General features: G+C 44.5%; 1 protein-coding gene across 2 annotated transcripts in view; it reads left to right on the forward strand.

The window, feature by feature from the left end:
* Positions 1–21,098, forward strand: part of URB1 (URB1 ribosome biogenesis homolog) — a 235,012-nt gene that overhangs the window by 152,386 nt on the left and 61,528 nt on the right. For both annotated transcript variants that reach the window (XM_029603591.1, XM_029603592.1), the window contains 3 exons: positions 1,061–1,221; positions 2,852–2,963; positions 19,996–20,102. In XM_029603591.1, the coding sequence (XP_029459451.1) occupies positions 1,061–1,221; positions 2,852–2,963; positions 19,996–20,102 (380 nt within the window). The remainder of the gene's footprint in view (positions 1–1,060; positions 1,222–2,851; positions 2,964–19,995; positions 20,103–21,098) is intronic.

Here is a 21,098-nt window from a genome sequence, read left to right on the forward strand (position 1 = left end):
AGAGAAAATGAGCTGGTCCCGTGCAATGGTGCAATTAGACTCAAGGGAAAGGTGCTGATAGCTCAGTTTGAATTTATTTTTTCACCATGCTACAGAATTGGCCATAGATGCAGGTTTTCTTTGCCTGCCTCCTAATTGCTACACACGCTTTATTGATGTGACAGCGGTGGTAGCCAAAACATAGACAGCGATGGAATTAGATCCAAGCAACTGCACCTGTAATCAAGATAACCAAAATAAAATTAGCAGTCCATGCAGCAGAGTGTGCGCGTATATATGTGTGTGTGTGGATGGAAAAGAAATTCTTTCCTTTGTTTACCCCGTGATCTCCTTTCTTTGTTTTATAAGCCCATCTCAGCCCAGATGGTGTGCCCGAGGCAACATCAGGAGCCTTTGCCGGCTCCAAGAACTGGAAGGAAGATTCCTCCATAACCATCCCTTAGCGCCATTCTCTGGTTGTCGGGGTCACCAGTCATCTTCCTTCCTTCCTGGGATTGAGCTTGTCACCACTGTTGATGCATCTAAACCCAGCTGGCTCCATCGGATTAGGAGACTTGAGCTCAAGTCATCTGCACCAAAGTGCAAAGCCCTGTGGCCAAAGCCATGGGACTGGCTCACATGTGGATGATTTTTTCTAGAATTTGCAGACAAGTTGTTCTACCAAGCTAAATGCTGTATATTAAAGGGGAATGAATAGGGAATGATTTTCTACCTAGACTAGTGTAAGACATCTGTGCTCCATTGCAGTAGTTCTCAACCCAGTCCTCAGGATGAACCTAACTATACTGCTGTGCTAAGCTTCTTTTGCCTATCTCCTAATTTAACTCTGTAAGTGCCAATTGATTCCTCTTGGCGTGTTGCTGATTTGATCAATCAGTGGCATTTATAGCAGTAAAGGAAAGATCACGCCTCAGGATTTTCAAGCATCCAGAACTGCCTGGTAGCTTTGTGACAGAGAGTATATGTTGTTCTTTTTTAATTGAATTTAAGATGTGCAGCAGTCCTTCACCAGATATTGTGCCTTTTTTTTTTCTGTTTCGTTTTATCAACCATTCTGCAGAGTTTGTGGTGGATTGCCTTAAGTTTGTGGATGTTAACGGGCTGGGCCTGACTGTAGCTGCTCTTAGCAGCTATGACTCCAGAATGAGAGCAGCAGCTAATTATGTGCTGGGATCCTTTTACTCCCACCTGGAAGGGTCCCGTTTCCGAGACAAGAAACCAGTAAGTATGGGTTGAGTCAGCTAAGCAAGAGCTCGTCAGCTCTCCACATTTTTATTATTGTACTCAAATCATGAGCACAACACGCGACCTGAATGCTTACCTTGTTCTCCCTATGTAATCCTGTTTTCCCTGTACATATCCGGATCAGTCCAGACAGTGGTTGAGCCTCCTTTCCAGCAGATGGAGACAGAGAAAAGCTCAAAAGGTATCCTATATCAAGACAGTGCTCCCCCTGTGTCCCTTCAGTATTTCTCTGTCTCCAGCAGATGCAGTTAACAGAACCTGTGGTTCCCTTTCTTTGTAACATTTTTTGGTTTGCGGAAGTTCTTCCTCCTTCTCTAGTTTTAAAGGATCAAGCAAGTATTGGTTTAATTCCCAGTGTTTTAAGAAGTAAAAAAAAATAAAAAAAGTTTAGTCATCAGGAGCAGTTTTCTGACTCTTCGCTCTTGCTTGGGCCTAGGGGGTTCCTGTCCCCTTGATTTATTCAGCCTAGGACCCTTTTCCCGGTGGCCTCTTTCCTAGCTCTGGGGTGATACTGGTGGTCCAGTCCCTCCCCCATTGAGACCCCTGAGAAGTTTCATGCCTCAGGTTGAGACCCCTTAGATGTTTCATGCCTCATGTCTGTTGTCAGAGAAGTAAAATTCCTCTGTCACTTTAAGCTGTCTGAAAAAAAAAAAAGAGGAAAGATTTTTACTTTTTATTAATCAGTACCTTGCACAAGAACCGGCAGCTTACGGGGGAAGGAGCGGAGAGCAGTTTTCGACCTGAATGCTTACCTTGTTTTCCCTATGTAATCCTGTTTTATCACAATGGAGCCGATGCAATACAATGGGCTCAGCTGAGCGCACTGTATAACCCGCAGTTGGAAGCAGGTTAAATAGGCGCTAATCCACCCCTAATACAATAGAGGGATTAGCGCCTATTTAATGCGCATAAGAAGCGGAATGAATGGGATAGCGCTCATCACGTGCAAATGCATGTGAATGAGGCTATTTTTCATTCCAAATGCAAAAAAATAAATGTGCATCTCACACACATTTATCGCTCGGCTATTAACGCCTGCCTGGAGCAGGCGTTAATAGCCGAGCACTTTGAAAAGAAGTACAGAAAAGCAGAAAAAAATGCTTTTCTGTATTTCTTTTAAAAGTTTAAAAAAAAAAAAAAAACAGCCAGTCGCATTAAGAAGACCGAATCTGATATGCTCGGCGTCGGTTTTCATAACCGGCAAACCGCCAGTAACCACGGGGTCGAGTTAGCATGGAGGCGCTGAAAATTGTAACGGCCCTGGCCCGGCCTGGCATGCAGGGGGAAGTAATAGCGCCTGGGGTGGTGTTGAGGAGGGCAGGGTGAAGAATGTGCGGGGATTTCATTTTGAAATGCCCAGGAGTTCTTTTCCCCCTGTCCCCATACTTTATAGGCATGAAATATGCGGATTAAAGAACATTTGCAGCACCAGGCCACCAAGGGATTTTCAAAGGCAAACTTTGCAGGGAGTTCCCTATGTAAGTCTCTTCAGTTTTGACTGAGTGATGACTTGGATATGAGTGGATTGATTTCTATGCAGTCTCAGCCCTAGTTAAGAAGTCATTTATACAGATTTTTTTTTTCTTCATGTTTTTTTGTCTTGTAGTTGCTTTATCTTATGGATGTGGTGAAAAGTGGAATCAGGAAGCAGAACCTCCAGCTCACTTTCTCCCTGACGCTGTACATTGCCAAAGTAGCTCAGCAAATTCTGCAGCCAGGTACACAGGAAACCCCTTCTAGAGATCTGTTACTGCACACTGTGTCTCAATTTAACTGTTAGGATTAGGTGCCTCCTTAGAGGTTACCACTGTGGGCCACCAGAGAGACAGGCGTAGAACGGGATGGACTTCTGATCTCCCTTCAGCCTAACCTCCTGTGTTACTGGACAGAATAATTGATCAGTTGAGGTATCCATGATGCATGAAAATCCAAAAGCAGACCAATAAACATTTGAGGAATAGGTAGGAATCTAGCCCAAAGTTTATTTATTAAATTTATGAGCAGCTTTTTCATTAAAAAAAAAAAAAAAAAAACCCACACACAGAGTGGAGAACCATCAATTCTGAATGTAGTTGCCAGTCCAGATTTAATGCGCTATCCATTCTTGTTAAGGGTACAATCCAATGTGGTGTATTTGGATTTTCAGAGGATGTTCGCCAAAGTCTCACATGAGAGGCTTCTAAGAAAACTAAGAAGTCATGGGATAGGAGGCGATGTCCTTTTGTGGATTACAAACTGGTTAAAAGACAGGAAACGGAGAGTAGGATTAAATGGTCAATTTTCTCAGTGGAAAAGTAAACAGTGGAGTGCCTCAGGGATCTATATTTGGACTGGTGCTTTTCAATATATTTATAAATGATCTGGAAAGGGGTATGACGAATGAGGTGATCCAATTTGCAGATGGCACAAAATTATGCAGAGTAGTTAAATCTCAGACGGATTGTGATAAATTGCAGGAAGACCTTGCGAGACTGGAAGATTGGGCTTCCAAATGGCAGGTGAAATTTAAAGTGGACAAGTGCATGGTGAAACATATAGGGGAAAAATAACCCTTGCTGTAGTTACACAATGTTAGGTTCTAACTTAGGAGTTACCACCCAGGAAAGAGATCAAGGCGTCATAGTGGATAACACATTGAAATCGTCGGTACAGTGTGCTGCGACAGTCAAAAAAGCAAACAGAATGTTAGGAATTATTAGGAAGTGAATGGTGAATAAAACGGAAAATGTCATAATGCCTCTGGTGAGACCACACCTTGAGTACTGTGTACAATTCAGGTCGCCTCATCTCAAAAAAGTTATAGTTGCTTGAGATGTGGTAAGAGCAAAGCCTCTTTAACTCATTCTCTATGGGAATATGAAAACATTACAGCATTCTGAGCTTCAATTAAGGCTTTTCTTGAGAGTTTATCAGTTCCCACTGATATCTGGTCCCCAGTGTTTTGTATACTGGGAATTACAAGCTATAACAATGGATGTTCTAGACACATTGAGCTCCTTATCAAAGGTTGTGGTGTAGCCTTGAAATTAATCTTAACGACCGTCCAGAGAAAGATGGATAACTGCATTATCTTTTAGAAAAAATCCATTTTAAGGGAGACTCTGCAAAATCCTATGCTAGGTGTAACGCTATCTGGCACTCCTTTATGGAATACCTTCACTCAACGGATCAATCGTAAATTAACCATCAAGATACTGCCCTGTATGCAATGCTATATCTCACAGTACCTTATTTTCTGTAAGCTCCCAGACCACTTTGGCTTAAACAGATCTGGCAGGTTGGTGGGTAGAGGTGTGGGAGGGTTAGGTGGGGGCAATTTGACTTATGGATAAGAAATGGGTAGAGGAACAAAGTAGTGTCCTTGTTAACAATAATCTAAGCTCACAGATCTGTCCATACTTATTGTATTAAATGTGCATACTATGTTTTTCTAGTTGGCAATCAAATCCATGTATTTCTACATTCTGTTGCTTAGAGAAGCTATGGTAAGTGCTTGTCTTGTTACCCAATAAAAATATTTCAACAAAAAAGATATAGTTGCACTGGAGAAAGTGCAGAGAAGGGCAACCAAAATAAGGGGCATGGAACAGCTGCCCTATGAGGAAAGGCTAAGGAAGTTGGGGCTGTTCAGTTTGGAGAAGAGATGACCGAGGAGGGATATGATAGAGGTCTACAAAATCATGAAAGGGCTTGAATAAGTTAATGTAAATCGGTTATTTACTCTCTCAGATAATAGGACTAGGGGGCACTCCATGAAGTTAGCAAGTAGCTCATTTAAAACAAATCGAAGAAAATTATTTTTCTCTCAGCGCATAGTTAAGCTCTGGAATTCATTGCCAGAGGATGTGGTTACAGAAGTTAGTGTAACTGGGTTTAAAAAAAGGTTTGGGTAAGTTCCTAGAGGAAAAATCCATAAACTGCTATTAATTATTAAGCAATAGTAGCTTGAGATTTATTTAATGTTTGGGTACTTGCCCAGGTACTTGTGACTTGGATTGGCCACTGTTAGAAACAGGATACTGACCCAGTATGGCATATCTTATGTTCATTGCATGGGACCCTCTGTTCATAGGTCCCTATATCAGTACACAGATCGTGTGGACACGGCTGTAGGACTCTTGCTGTTGCTGTAGAGATTGAAGTTTTAAAAATTGAAGCACAGAAAATGTATATTTGTCCAAAAAATAGTAATTTTATAAAAATAAAAATCACACACTTGAAAAATGGGAGTATGCACCAGCTATTTGGGATCAAATGACACCTTCAGGTGCAGCAAGCATAAACATTGCAGAGCCGCTCCTACAAGGTTGGACTGCTAGGACCACGGATGCTGGCACTGTACTGCAGCATCCAATGAGAAGCTAGCGGGACCAACATTGCGGGAACACATTGAGAGCATACACTCCCATGAGGCCTTCATTCACAGCTTCCTGAGGATTTTTCCCCAGTTTTTAATAGACCCTACCTCCCACGGTTCCTAGTTGGTCATTGCAGTAACAGTCCTGAAGCTGGGAGTCTTGCACCAGTGCTCCTTTGATTTACCAGGTATTACCCTTCTTTTTTTTGTAACTCTTTATTTACAAAACACAGTGGAAATAATATTATTGATGCAGTATTATACAACAGGCGATGAATAAAATATAAACAGAAATATCACATATGTTTCCTAATAACAAAGTTGTTAGGTCATCCCAGTTACCTATTAACAAAAAGAGTCATATCTAATCAGTGATAATGGCAAAACGTCTCCATTGTCAGTATATTTGCCAAATATTGTCATATTTTCCCAAGTCATTATTAAGCTAAAAAGGTAAGTCTTTCCATCAGCACAATGTCCACCGATACTGATATCCAGTAATTGATAAAAAGTCTTCATTTTGAAAAGTAAGCAATGGTAATACGTGCTGCATATGGAAGATGACAAGAAACTTCTTTTTCTCCTAGGACAAGCAGGGATGGTAGTCCTTACACATGGGTGACATCATCTGATGGAGCCCGGCACGGAAAACTTATGTCAAAGTTTATAGAACTTTGACTAGGCACACTGAGCATGCTCAGAGTGCCCTAATCCACGCGTCCAAGTGGGATCCCTCTTCAGTCTCTCTTTTGTTTTCCCCCCCGCAGGGCTTTCACATTGCGGTTTGTAAGCTCTTGTTTAAGCTAACAAAAAAAAAAGTATCATTGGAAAACTTTTGTCGATTCATCGGTGTTTTTCTCGATTCGGGTCCCTCTTCAGTTCCCCTCGCTTACTAGATAGGTTTTTCGCCAGTTCGGTAAGTTTCTTTTCGCTTCATCCCCTGTGGCGGCGGTGCCCCCTTGTCTTTTTTTCACCCCTCTTATTTTGTGTCGTCATGGCCTTGGGTTTTTGCCAATGTACCCAGTGCCTGAGGACTGTGTACATCCTCTGTTTGGGGGCATCGCACGACTTTTGGGGGTGCCGCATATGTGACCAAATGGCCCCGAGGTAATGTAGACCTAGTCTCGATAAGATGGAGAAGCTCTTTGGGACGAACAAGATCGAGCCATCGGCATCGACGCCGAAAGACTGAGGAGCCGTATCGATGGATACTGAGCCCTTGACATTGGTGGGGCTCTCCATTCCGTCAGTGCTGCCTGTGGATAGGAGCACCGGGGACAGACCGCTCTCGGTCTCCTCCAGGTCAAGGACGTCTGGTTCATCATAGTCAACCTCTGCACTGGGAAAAGACCGGGCCGAGCATCAAGGGAAGCCAAAGAAGCATCGGCACCGGTCGCCTTTGGTAACGAATTCCAAAAGATTGGACCTGCTATTAAAAGTGCTCTTTCCCAAGTTTTATCCAGATGCGTGATTTTAGGGGAGGGGATGTCCAGAATATTCTGATTTGCTGATCGGAGGGATCTCGCCAGGGAATCTGTTTTCATGATGGCATTTATCCATGTTCATTTAACATTATATATGAGAGAATGTATGATTGTGGCAAGTTTATATTGCATTCTGAATACTATTGGTAACACCTGTGGACTTGCTGTAATATTGGGGTAATGTGCTCACGAACTGGTGTGTCAGTCAGTAAGTGAGCTGCAGATTTTTGGATAATCTGTAATAGACATAGAGTATATTTGGGAAAACCAATAAATAAAGAATTGCAATAATCTGTGCTAGAGAACAGCAATGTCTGTAAAGCTATACAGAAATCGATGGGATCCAGGAATGGTTTGTCAATTTGTGATAAGATGTCTGAGTCAGACTTTTAGTTTGAACATTCATGCTTAATGTTGGATCAGTTTGTATGCCAAGATTTCAAACAGATTTCATCATTTGAATACATTGGCCATTAATAGTACGTTCAGATGGGGCATTGCATAGTGGGAATCTTGTGAGGTGTATTATTTCAGTTTTCTGAATGTTCAATGATAACTTATTTTGAGATAGCCAGTTTTGAATAGTAGTAAGATAATCCAAAAGAACTTGTTTGGTTTGTGTCCGTGTAGATTTAATAGGAAGGAAAAATTGTATATCATCTGCATATAATCTATAGTGAAGGTCAAAGTTTGCAAGTATTCAGCACAGTGGTGTCACATAGATGTTGAATAACATCGCTGACAATGCAGAGCCTTAGGGTACTCCAGGCGTTACTGTCTGCCAGGACAAGGTGTACGATTCAATCTGAACTTGTAAGGTGCGGTTTGACAAAAAAGAGTTGAACCAAGCCAATATCTCCCTGTTAGTCCTAACACGCCCAAGCAGTTTAACAGTGTACTATGGTCAATTGTGTGAAATGCTGCAGAGATGTTTAGCAGCACCATAATAAAGCTAATATTATGTTCAAAACCTCGTCTGATGATATCAAAACTAGAGAGCAATAGTAATTCAGTACTGTGAAATTTGCGAAAAGCAAATTGATATTGGTCTAGTACATTATTACAATCAGTGAAGGAGGTCAACTGCTTAAGGGTGCACTGAGGAAGAAGCCCAGCACAAGATGCTGGAGATCCTCAAGTTTGTGGAGGCTCCTAAAGAGATCGTGGCAGTTCCAGTGCACAAAATCTTTAAGGAGTTACTGTTGAGGATTTGGGATCACCCCCTTCACAGTTCCTCCTGTTAACAGGAAGGCGGACAGGGTTTACCTTGTCCAACAAGCTACCAGATTTGAAAAGGCCAGCTTGCACACCAATCAGTAGTGGTCGAATCCTCCCTCAAGAAGGCAGTGTTCTCGGACCCATGCCTCAGCGCCCCCGAGACGGATCACAGTGCGCTGGATGCCCTTGGGAGGAAAGTTTTTCAGGGGGCTCTGCTCATTGCCCACATCACCTCCTACCCAGCTCTTAAATGAGCCAATACTCTTGCAATCTCTGGAAGCAGGTGCAGGAGGCAGTCAAGCGGCTGCCTCAAAAGCAACAAAACACCTTTTTGTCGCTGGAGCATCAGGGCCTAGAGTGCAGAAAATGCGAAGTGCGCTCCACCTAAGATGTTTTTGAGATGGCAGCGAGAGTCTCTGCAGCAGGAATCGGCGCTCGCAGAATGGCATGTCTGCAGGCCTCGGATCTCCTACTTGGAGATACAGGAAAGACTCTGTGACCTGCCATGTACTGGAAAGAATCTCTTTGGAGACAAGGTGAGGGACGCAGTGGCCCAGTTGCAGGATCACCATGAGACCCACCAGCAACTCTCCGCAAGCACTTCAGACTCTGCCTCCTCAGCCAGGAAGTAGGCGAGGTAAGGGCAGAGGAAGTCTTTCTACCACCAGAGGAAGTACTATTCTCCGCCCTTTTGCTCCCATTCCCGGAGGGTGATTTCCCACAACCGTTCCAGGCAGCAGCAAGCTCCCAAGCCCCAACTGACACTCCACTCAAATCCCAGGATGGGGTTTTGACTAGATCATAGGGAGCATAAGCCAGCCACCTGTACCCGATATGCTGGACCCCCCCCCGGTCAGGGGCAGGCTACGGCTCTTCGCAGACTGGTGGCCCAATGTAACCTCAGACCAGTGGGTGTTGTCCATAGTCTGCCAGGGGTACCGATTGAACCTGTTGGGTGTCCCTTCAAATTCTCCTCCGTGCCTGTCTTGGGGAGCGGATAGTGCATCAGGAGGTACTGATAAGGGAGCTCTCTGCCCTCTTAACGGCCAGAGCAGTCGAGCCTGTCCCACCAGGGCAAAGAGAGTGGGGATTCTACTCCCGGTACTTCCTGATTCCAAAGAGAACAAGGGGACTCTGTCCCATCCTAGACCTAAGGGTCTTGTACAGCTTTCTGAAAAGAGAAAAGTTCAAGATGGTTTCCCTGGGCACCCTGATTCCCTTCCTGCAAAAAGGGGACTGGCTATGCTCCTTCAATTTAAAGGACGTATTCACTCACATCAAGATCTCTCCAGGTCACAGGAAGTATCTCAGATTTTTGGTGGGAAAACAGCACTTCCAGTACGGAGTGTTTCCGTTCAGGCTAGAGATGGCCCCATGTGTCTTTACGAAGTGTATGGCCGAGGTGGGGGCACACCGCCGCAGATTGGGAGTGCATGGTTTCCCTTATCTGGGCGATTGGCTGGTCAAGAACACCTCTCGGGCAGGAGCAGATCGGTCCCTGCTCTTAACCATCAGGGTGCTGGAGTCACTAGGTTTGTCAACTACCCAAAGTCTCACCTCAGCCTTAAACCTCACTTGGACTTTATAGGAGCCCTGCTAGATACAGCTCAGACCAAGGCCTTCCTGTCGCGCTCCAGGTCAGTCACTGTAGTGTCCATGGTGGCGTGACTCAACAGAGCCAGCAGGTTTCGGCTGTTGGGCCACATGGCCACGACCGTCTTGTAATTCCCTTGGCATGCTTGCACATGCGCGGAGCCCAGTGGACCTTAAGGTCGCAGTGGCGCCAGGCCACACAGGACCTTCAGCATCGTATCTGCATCGTACCTCCTGTGTCACTAAGCTGTCCAGATCTGGTCCTGGGCCTTGTCCTATGGGACAAGGAAAACATGATAGCAGACATCTAAGTCGTGCCTTCAGACCTTACGAGTGGTCACAGGACCCCAGGGGGTGGCGAACCGGCTCTTCTGCCTCTGAGGACTCCCAGATGTGGACCTGTTCGTGTCCCCCTGCAACAGAAAGGTGACTCAGTTCTGCTCCCTGTTCAGGTCAGACGATGAACCAGCGTCGGCTGCATTTGCTTGCCATTGAAGTGAGGGTCTTCCCTACACGTATCCTCCGATTGCTCTAGTCATGAAGACTCTTGTGAAGCTTCGACAGGACCAGGAAACTATGATCCTCATAGCTCCTTATTGGCCGAGATAGGTTTGGTTTCCACTCCTTCGGAAGTTACCCTTCTGAAAACCAATCAGTCTGGGGACTTTCCCAGATCTCATCACGCAGGATCAAGGCAGGCTTCGGCATCCCAACCTCCAGGCCCTGGCATGCCCACCTGGATGTGAGAGGCTAATCCTACAGCCACTTGATCTCTCTGCTGATGTGGATCGGGTTCTGGTGGCTTCTAGAAAGCCTTCCACTAGAAAGTCCTATGGGTTGAAGTGGAGGAGGTTCTCCGTGTGATGTGAGCAGAAGGCCCTAGATCCATTCTCCTGCCCCAGACAAAAACTGCTTGATTACCTCCTGCACCTGTCTGGGGCTGGCTTAAAAACCAACTCCGGAGATCACGTGATGCCTTGAACAGGGCAGGATATGATATGGCTGCTCTGTCCCTGCTGATACTCGCATCTGCCTCCATTGCCGCCTCTAAACCTGGGATTCTACACATCAACTAACCAGTGAAATCCCAGACTAGCCATGTTGATATTCTCGGGTATGTCTGTCCGCTCTACACGCCAAGAAAAAAAAAAGGAAAAAGAGAAGATGCGCTCGATCAAAGACAAGATGGCGGCCGCAACCCAGACTGTAGAGGCCATGTCGCTATCAGGCTCAATGATTGTGGAGCTGAAAGCGGCTGTAGTTGGAGCTCTTGAACCTGAGTTTCAAAAGATCATAACGAAATTGACTGAGGTGAACGAAAGAGTCGCCGCGTTTGACAATTGATTCGAGACGCTGGAACTGAGCGTAGGGGCAAACCAGGACGCAGTCACGGCCCTAGAAACCACGGTGATGCAGTTACAAGCCATGCTAAGTAAACAGGAGGAAAGGTTGGAAGACTTAGAGAATTGTTCAAGACGCAATAATCTCCAATTCATGGGCCTGCCTGAATCTCTCCCAGAAGTAAGCCTTGTTCATTTTTTGGAAACCTGGCTGGCGGACTCATTGAATCTACCGGCTACACGTGGGCCACTGCGAGTAGAGCGAGCGCATCACTTGGGCCCTTGCAGGAAGGACATGAATCAACCCAGGGTAATTATCGCTAAATTTTTGGACTTTATTCAAAAAACTGAAATTTTACGAGTGATCAGAACAGGGAAGAAATTAACCCATGATCATAAGGCCATACTCGTGTTCCAGGACTTTCATCGCTTAGGAGAGAATTTTCTCCTTACTGCTCTCTGCTCCATAAGCTGGGTATTAAATTTATGTTGCTCTACTTGGCAAAATTCCAGATTCATCTCCCTATCTGTCCTCTCTGGTGTCAGTCCACAACAGAGGTGGCGACACTGCTCTCCCGATTGTACGCAGAGCAAACGCAACCTGGCTCCACTCTGGAAGCGTAACTATCTGCAGGAAGACTTGCTCTTCCGGATCGGGACTCCAGTAACCCACAAATGCATCAGAAGAGAGCGTGAGACATGGGATTAAGAGAGATGTGATTTGGACACCGTACGGGAATCTATTCATCTAATCATTTAGTGTTTCTGCCTTTTGATTTCGGTAAAGAGCAGACATCTCTATGCATACTTGTAATGGACCTCGGACATGGTTTCGCGATTGTAGTCTAGGGAAGAGGATCCCTCACAGCACACTGAGGTCTGTATCTGGAACACAGCACCTCAGACCGGATGGTTGAAATGGCTAAAGGAAGAACAGGACCATATCCAAAGACTCTGTGAGATAAGATACCCCCTATGCGAAACTGCTCAAGGAAGAGTCTACTATGGAGCCCAGTCCAGTAACTGTCTGCTGTAGCCCTTGATTATGGACACAACACAGGTTACTGTACTGTTTAGGATGTCTGGTAGCTTCCTAGTACCATTGGGAGGGTGGGAGGGGGAGGCAGATGTGGGAGGTAGGAAGTGAAGTTGCGTTTGTGATCTCTAGCCAGCAGGCTATTTGGATGACTAGTGGGGTAAAATGGAGGGGTAATGGGGTTTCTCAAGTCAAGGAATTGTCGCTATCACTTGTGGGATCGCGAGATCAGTCTCATTGGCCGTCTAAGGATATGGATGGGCACTCTAACTGGGGGAGTGTCCACCTTTTTTCTCCACATTATATTGCTAATGCTAGGGTCCCTGACTTAGACCGGTATGTCGAATAACTCGATTTTAAAATTGATATCTTGGAATGTTATCAGAATACACAAGCCAATAAAAAAAAAATCCTGGATTCGCTGAGGAAACAGGGCACAGATATCGCTTTTTTTTTTTTTTTACAGGAGACACATCTGAATGATCTAGAACATGCTAAGCTTCGGAGGGAACACACAATCGGACCCTCAGGGTAGATACATAATACTGGAAAGCTCCATTCTTGGTTTCTCCTACAAGTTTTGCAATGTATATGCACCTAATCAATATGATCATACTTTTTTTTGCCATCTCATTCAGACCTTACTTCCTAGATCAGTGAGTAATGTGGTTTTGGGCGGAGATTTAATCTAGTAGCTGACCCATTAATGGACAGATCCCGGGCCCCGACAAGGACAAAAATGAGCGCTCGGAAAGGGACCCCCTTTCTTCTCTCTGAACTACAACTTATAGATGCTTGGAGAACACTCCATCCCACCAACAAAGATTTTACCCACCTCTCTAGGGCCAATGCCACTTACTCTAGGCTAGATTTTTTTTTTTTTTATTTCGGGCTCCAGTTTTAAATATGTGGAAGAAGCAGTAATTGGGAATATAGTGATTTTGGATCATGCCCCTATATGGATTAAGTTAAGAGGCATAGGTGGGAGGACACTTAATAAGCAGTGGCGTTTTCCTTATTTTCTCTACTCAGACTCCACTTTTCAGGAATACTTAAAAGAGAAGTTGTTGGATTATGCAAAAAAATAACCACAGCCACTATGTCAATGACCCAGTCTTATTTTGGTACACGGCAAAGGTAGTGATGCACGGAGACATCATCTCTTTCCTGGCCTGGAGTCCCCTATGAGGAAAGACTAAAGAGGTTAGGACTTTTCAGCTTGGAGAAGAGACGACTGAGGGGGGATATGATAGAGGCATGAGAGGTCTAGAACGGGTAGATGTGAATCGGTTATTTACTCTTTCGGATAGTAGAAAGACTAGGGGGCACTCCATGAAGTTAGCATGGGGCACATTTAAAACTAATCGGAGAAAGTTCTTCTTTACTCAACGCACAATTAAACTCTGGAATTTGTTGCCAGAGGATGTGGTTAGTGCAGTTAATATAGCTTTGTTTAAAAAAGGATTGGATAAGTTCTTGGAGGAGAAGTCCATTACCTGCTATTAAGTTCAGTTAGAGAATAGCCACTGCCATTAGCAATGGTTACATGGAATAGACTTAGTTTTTGGGTACTTGCCAGGTTCTTATGGCCTGGATTGGCCACTGTTGGAAACAGGATGCTGGGCTTGATGGACCCTTGGTCTGACCCAGTATGGCATTTTCTTATGTTCTTAAATGTTGGCAAAATGGATCATAGAACTAGATAAAACATTAAGGAAATGTAGAGCTAACTTAGTGACTACTAACAATGCTGACAGTAGGAGGGAATATCTGAATACCCAGGCAGAGCTAAATACACTTTTTACCAGAGAGCGAAGAAGTCAATTTTATATTATAAATATAAATTATACCACCATGCTAACAAACAGGCCGATTCAGTAAAGTCCGCGGGAGTGCGGACGAATGCCCGCTCTCCCGGCGCGCGCACCGGCCCTTTGCCGGTGCGCGCAATTCTGTATTTAATTTAGGTGACGCAGTAAAAACGGGGAAAAGGAGGCGCTAGGGACACTAGCGCGTCCCCAGCGGCTCCTTTTTGACAGGAGCGGTGGCTGTCAGCGGGTTTGACAGCCGACGCTCAATTTTGCCGGCGTCGGTTCTCGAGCCTGCTGACGGCCACGAGCTCTGAAACCAGACGCCGGCAAAATTGAGCGTCCGGTTTTCGGCCCAACAGCCGCGGGCCGAATTCACATTTTTTTTTTTTACTTTTCGGGACCTCCGACTTAATATCGCTATGATATTAAGTCGGAGGGTGCACAGAAAAGCATTTTTACTGCTTTTCTGTGCACTTTCCTGGTGCCGGAAGAAATTAGCGCCAACCTTTGGGTCGGCGCTAATTTTTGAAAGTAAAATGTGCGGCTTGGCTGCACATTTTACTTTCTGTATCCCACGCGCATACTTAATAGGGCCATCAACATGCATTTGCATGTTGTGGACGCTATTAGGTGCCACGGGTTGGACGTGCGTTTTCCTCCCCTTACTGAATAAGGGGTAAGGGAAAATGCGCGTCCAATAGCAGGCTAACAGTGCGTTCCATCGGAGCGCACTGCACTGTATCGGCCTGAAAGCGGGGACATTGCTCTCAAAATGAATAAAAGCTGACAGGGGCGCTAAGCACATTTCCCAAATTAAAAGGAGTGATGGGAGTATTACTTCTAAACTCCGGATATCTTACATGCTTTTGCACAATATTATTCTAGTCTCTATAGCTCAGGCGGAGTAGATATGAAAACTGTCAGTCATTTTTAAAGAAACTGGGGATACCTAACTTTTCTGATACGCATCTACAGCAGTTAAATCGACTCATAGAGGATAAGGAAATAATAAACGACATACATTCAGCGAAATTATTAAAAGCACCGGGACCCGATGGATTTAATGCTGAATTTTTTAAAATACCATTAGACCATGTCCCACCAGTCTTGAATAAAATCTTCATGACTCTTATTGATCAAGGCCAATATCCACATGGAATGATCAGAGTGGTTATCACAGTACTGCCCAAACCTGGTAAAGATCACGACTCCATTACATCTTATAGGCCAATCTCGTTGCTCAATTATGACCAAAAGCTTTTAGCGAAAATTTTGGCCAACAGATTAGCGAGACTTCTCCCTGAATATATTGGCATAGGTCAAGCTGGTTTTGTCAAAGGCCAATATGCAGTCAAAAATGTACGTCGTTTACTTTCAGCAATAACTCACTGCAATGTAAATTAAAAAAACAATATATGATTGTGAGCTTTGCCGCCAAAAAGGCATTTGACAGGGTGGAATGGGAGCACTTGTTCACAATATTAGAGCACATGGGCCTTTTGGGGTTTTTCCTGGATAGGATACGCTTGTTGTACGCCAACCCCATAGCAGTTACCGTTAATTGGGGAAGTGTCGGAAGACTTCAGGTTATACAGGGGAACTAGACAAGGTTGCCATCTCTCACTGCTCCTCTTTATATTGGCATTGGAACCTCTATTATGGACTATACAGAATCATTCAGACATCCTTAGCCTCCAGATAAGTAATTCCACTTTTAAGTATACTGCTTTCGCAGATGATCTGGTTTTTTTGCTAACTCCCTCTATATCTCTAGGACACCTGCTTAGGCTTATCCAAGTATATGGGAGTTTTTCTCGGTTCAAACTGAATATGGATAAATCCGAAGCTATGATATCCCCACTATCCCTCTGCAGAGACTGGGTGGGTGAGTTCCCGCTGAGGTGGATGGAAGGCTCTTTTAAATATTTAGGAGTACATATAGCTATTGATTTGGAGCAGATATATGGTCTTAATATTAGGCCATTGCTAAATTTCACCAAAGATAAATTGTCCTTGTGGCAACCCCTTCCTTTATCCCTTGGCGGAAGGATCAATTTATTTAAAATGGTACTTTTCCCAAAATGGGTATATATCCTACAAATGCTTCCCCTTCGATTGGCCAGGAGGGATATACAAATACTAAATACAGTGCTGTCTAAATTTATTTGGGCAGGGAAGAAACCTAGGATAGCCCTGACAAAATTAAAATGGAATTGGAGGGAAGGGGGAATGAGCTTGCCGGATATAGAAGATTACAACTGGGCGAGCCTTATGCGGGTGATTAGGGAATGGCTGTATGATGGCTCAACATTTTCAGACCCGGAATCAGATAAATTACTTACAGCCCCATACGAGTTAGGCTATATCCTACAATCTGCGAATTCAAGCCTTTCCCTCTCATTTAGCACAGCATGTTTTATTATCATCTCTGCGTTGGGCATGGCAATCTTTATTGAAAAAATTGGGAATATCAGCAACCTATACATCTTTGATGCCTATACAGGGAAACGCGGACTTTTGACCTGGAATGACCTCACGTGCCTTTTATAGTTGGAAGGGGAAGGGCATCACACATCTTCACCATGTGCTAGAAGGAAATGGGACTATAATTTCTTTTCCGCTGTTGCAAAGCAAATATGATTTACCCCCGGCCCATGTATTCTCATATTTACAGCTGCGACATTATGTGTGCTCTCTTTCCTCAGCGAGTCTTCACATGACTATTATAGACAAATTAGACTTTTTTTTTTTTTTTTGCATGGAGAGACTGACACTCTCTCTAGCGCTCCTCCATAAAGCAATAAGGAAACTGCCAGCTTTAGATTGGATGAGCCTTCTTTGGAATAGATGGAGAGAGGAAGGAGACTTCACTGCGGATACTAACCCGCTCCCAGCTTGTTTCCATAGTGTTCCTGCCATATCTCCCAATAGCACCATCTGAGAAATGTTGTTTAAGTTCCTCCATCGAGCATATGTTACTCCAAAGATGGCTTTCCGTATGAAGCTCACCCCTTCTGCCACTTGTAAAAAAAATGTGGTCAGGGAAGCAGCTCATTAATGCATTACTTTTGGGGATGCCCTCTCATAACACAATTTTGGCTTCAGATCCTACACTACACCAATAACTTAATGGCCAGCACAATTCCGGGTCGAGCAGAGGTAATTCTGTTCGAGGTAGGCCTGAATGCATATTGTAAGAAAGCAGAGGAAGGCACCCTGGCCAGGAAATTGTTTGCTCAAAGGAATCTTTCCATTCTGTTGGTTTGGCAGGGGGAGATAAACCTTCATTTTGGCAATGGCACGCACAATGCAGTACATTCCATGTTAACTATGGAATCAATGACAGCCCATTCCTCATATCGGGGAAGACTTATTTTTAGCGATCTGGAGACACTACATTAACTCGCTTTCCCATAAGGCTAGGAGTTTAATTTTGAATACTCTTTAAGAGTGATAGCAAGACAGAAAAGTTAACAGTCAAAGATGGGGTAGGTGAGAGGAGGACAGGGGGATAGATAACTGTTGGGGTAGATAATAAGAATAGACGTTTTGATAAGGGTGGGGTGCACAAGGAACAGGCACACCACCATTCGCAAAGTTCGAATCATACTGACAATGTATATGAGGCTGAACCCTGTAATCAGTTTGTGTTCTTCTTTTTGGATCTTGTATTGTTTTAGTTGGATGTAACAGTTCATATGTTCATAACTTGAAAACTAATAAACAGATTTGAACTAAAAACCAACTCCCTAAGGGTTCATCTCAGTGCTATTGACTCTTACCACTACAGTGTAGAAGGTAAGCCCGTCTCTGTATAGCCCATAGTTGTACAATTTATGCTTCAGTTGAAGCCTCCCCTCTGGCCTCCCACTGTGTCTTGGGACCTGAATGTGGTGCTTGCGCAGCTGATGAAAGCTCCTTTTGAGTTGCTGCATATCTGTGATCTGAAGTACCTAACCTGGAAGGTCATATTTTTAGTGGTGGTTACTTCAGCATGCAGGGTCAGCGAGCTCCAGGCCTTAGTGACTTATCCACCTTGCACTAAGTTTCACCACGATAAGATGGTCCTCCGTACGCACCCCAAGTTCTTGCCCAAGGTGGTGTTGGATTTCCACCTTAATCAGTCAATCGTCCTGCCAACATTCTTTCCCAGGCCCCATTCGCACCAAGGTGAACAAGCACTGCACGGTTTGGATTGCAAGAGAACTTTGGCCTTCTAACTGGAGCGGACAGAGGCCCATAGACAGTCCACCCAACTTTTATTTTCTTTTGATAGCAATTTGTTGGGGGTTGCTGTTGCCAAACAGACACTATCCAGTTGGCTAGCAGGTAGCATCTCCTTCTGTTATACCCAGGCAGGACTGCATCTTTGGGGATCATATGAAGGCTCATTCTGTTAGAGCCATGGCAACGTCTGTGGCCCACTTGCGAGCAGTTCCCCTGGAGGAGATCTGCAAGGCTATGATGTGGAGTTCTCTCCACACATTCACATCACGTTACTGTCTGGATAGGGATGGCCAATGTGACAGTAGGTTAGGCCAGTCTGACCTCCAGAATCTATTTGAGGTGTAGAACCCAACTCTTCTTACCTAGGGCCTGTTGTTTGGGTTCACTGTGGTGGTTGTGCCCGTTGGTGCATGGTGGCCCCCTTTTGTGTTGGGAAGCAGCCTGTAGCTAGAGATTCATCCATGTGTGAGGACTACCATCCTGCTTGTCCTAGGAGAAAGCAGAGTTGCTTACCTGTAACAGGTTTTCTAGGATAGCAGGATGTTAGTCCTCACGAAACCTGCCCACCACCCCGCGGAGTTGGGTTTCTCTTGTTTTTTATTATTTTCATTTTATCATAATTCTATGTTACAAGACTGAAGAGGGACCCCGCATGGATTAGGGCATGCTCAGTGCGCCTAGTCTAAGTTCTAGAAACTTTGACATAAGTTTTCCGTGCCGGGCTCTATCAGATGATGTCACTCGTGTGAGGGCTAACATCCTGCTGTCCTAGGAGAACACTAGGACGAACAATATCAGACATTAAAAAATTTAAGAGCGAGTTGAAAACCTGTCTATTCAAAAATGCCTACTGCTTGACAGAAACCTTCACAGAAACCTCCAATTCACCATGAGCCAGTTATCCAAAATATGTCCTGAACAATACCCCCCCATAATCCTAACTCCCCTTTAACCCATTTATACTAACCCTATATTGTATCTGCCTTGAAGGGCACCCTTGCCTCTAAATTCTAGTTTATTACCTGTATGTATGAATGCCTCCCACTGTATTTCATCATTTATTTATGAGAGTCAAACCTGTACACTGTTATGAACTAGTGATTCTCACATGAAAAGATGGTATATAAAACACTTAAACACCTATTACAGGTAAGCAACTCTGCTTTATGGAGAGAGGATTTCATCACCCCACCTACCCATTAAATACTATGTGGCTGAGAAAAGAATGGATTGAACTATTATTGCCTGAGCATTATCCTATACTTGCTTCCAAAAGTTTTTTCACAATTACATAATCCACCATATGTGAAGGTGTTCTTTCTTGATGATAGCTCCCTCCGCTCTTCAGAGCAGCCTCTGCCCCATCCCTAGCGGAGAACACCTGATCCAGGAATTGAACTAGGAAGCAGGGCCCTCTTCCTCCCCTTCCCTACCTGCTTCCATTCTAAACAGGAAGTGTGTGCCAAGGGGAGGAGGAGCAGAAGCTTCTAGAACTGGTATTACATATTGGATGTTGTATCTGAAAACTTGAATAAACAGATAAAAATACAATGTTCTAATGCTTAAAACCAGACAGTCTAGAGCTACAGTAAGTGTTGTGCCCATTCTCTAGAATCCTGTTCCCCGTGATTCCACATGGAATTGTTTCCTTCCATCAGTGTTAACCTTTGCTGTTTTTCTCCAGAGGAGCACATGTACATGAAGATCAACAGATTTCTTCTCTCCCATCAATACTTGGACATGAACAAAGTACCAGATTTCTACAGGCTTTTCTATAGCTTTGATGGAGAGGTAATATCCAAGTCTTTAAGGGCTCATTTTCTCTGCCTTGGTGCAAAGTCTGGGGGGGGGGGTATTTTCCCCTTAGACCTGCCCCCAGTTTTCAAAGTAAAAGTACTATGCAGTTTGACTTTGAAAATGATCTCAGAAAAACTGCCTGCAGATCTTTACACCCGCTGTTTTGTGCGGGTGGTTTTCTTGAGAAAAAATAAAACCTGTGCATTTGAAAATTCAAAAGTATGCCTCCAAGACCACCTCTTGTTACTGCGGGTAATGTTGCTCGTGTAACGGCACTACGTGTTTAAGTTTATCTACACACAGGGCAATTTTCATAAAGCCCATTTCTATGGGTAAAATGCCATTTTACTTGCAGATATGGCTTTCAGAATTACCCTTCAGGTGTCCCTTCCAGCATGGTTAGTGAGCATAGTCCATAAAAAAAATCCCTCATTTCCTAGCATGTAGCTAGATAGACTCAGGACCAATGGGTTATGCTCCCCTGCCAGAGGATGGAGACGGAGTCAGGATGCAAAGCTGATGTCATCGCACATATACTCCTGCAGTGACCTCAGCTCTCCAGTATTCTCCGCCTCCAGCAGATGGTGAATGTACCTCTCCCTATGGGGATTGCTGTGCTTTTTGGAAGGAGAAATTCTACATTTTAAACTGAAGAAAATTGAGCCCTGCTGTCCTGCGGTGATACCTAAAGCTCCCTCCCCAAGTTGAGAATTCCTGAGGCGATTTCCAAGATTCCTCAGAGGTGTGCCTTGGTCCAGTAACTGGCTCCCGGTGTGGATTTTGCTGCTTAGGCAGCTGAAAGGCAGCGGGTGCAGAAAGCCGAGCACCGTGGTGATGGCCAAAGCCCTCTCCCCCCGCAGCTGGAGACCATCTCTGTACTTGGCTGATAAGCGCTGAGCTATGGTAAGTAAAAAAAAAAAAAAAAAAAAAAGAAGTTTTACCTCCCGATTCAGAGATTATTAGAGGGATTTTCAGTAGGACTCCCCTCGG

Source organism: Rhinatrema bivittatum, chromosome 5 (genome assembly GCF_901001135.1).
Source record: "Rhinatrema bivittatum chromosome 5, aRhiBiv1.1, whole genome shotgun sequence".
Classification (NCBI taxonomy): Eukaryota; Metazoa; Chordata; class Amphibia; order Gymnophiona; family Rhinatrematidae; genus Rhinatrema; species Rhinatrema bivittatum.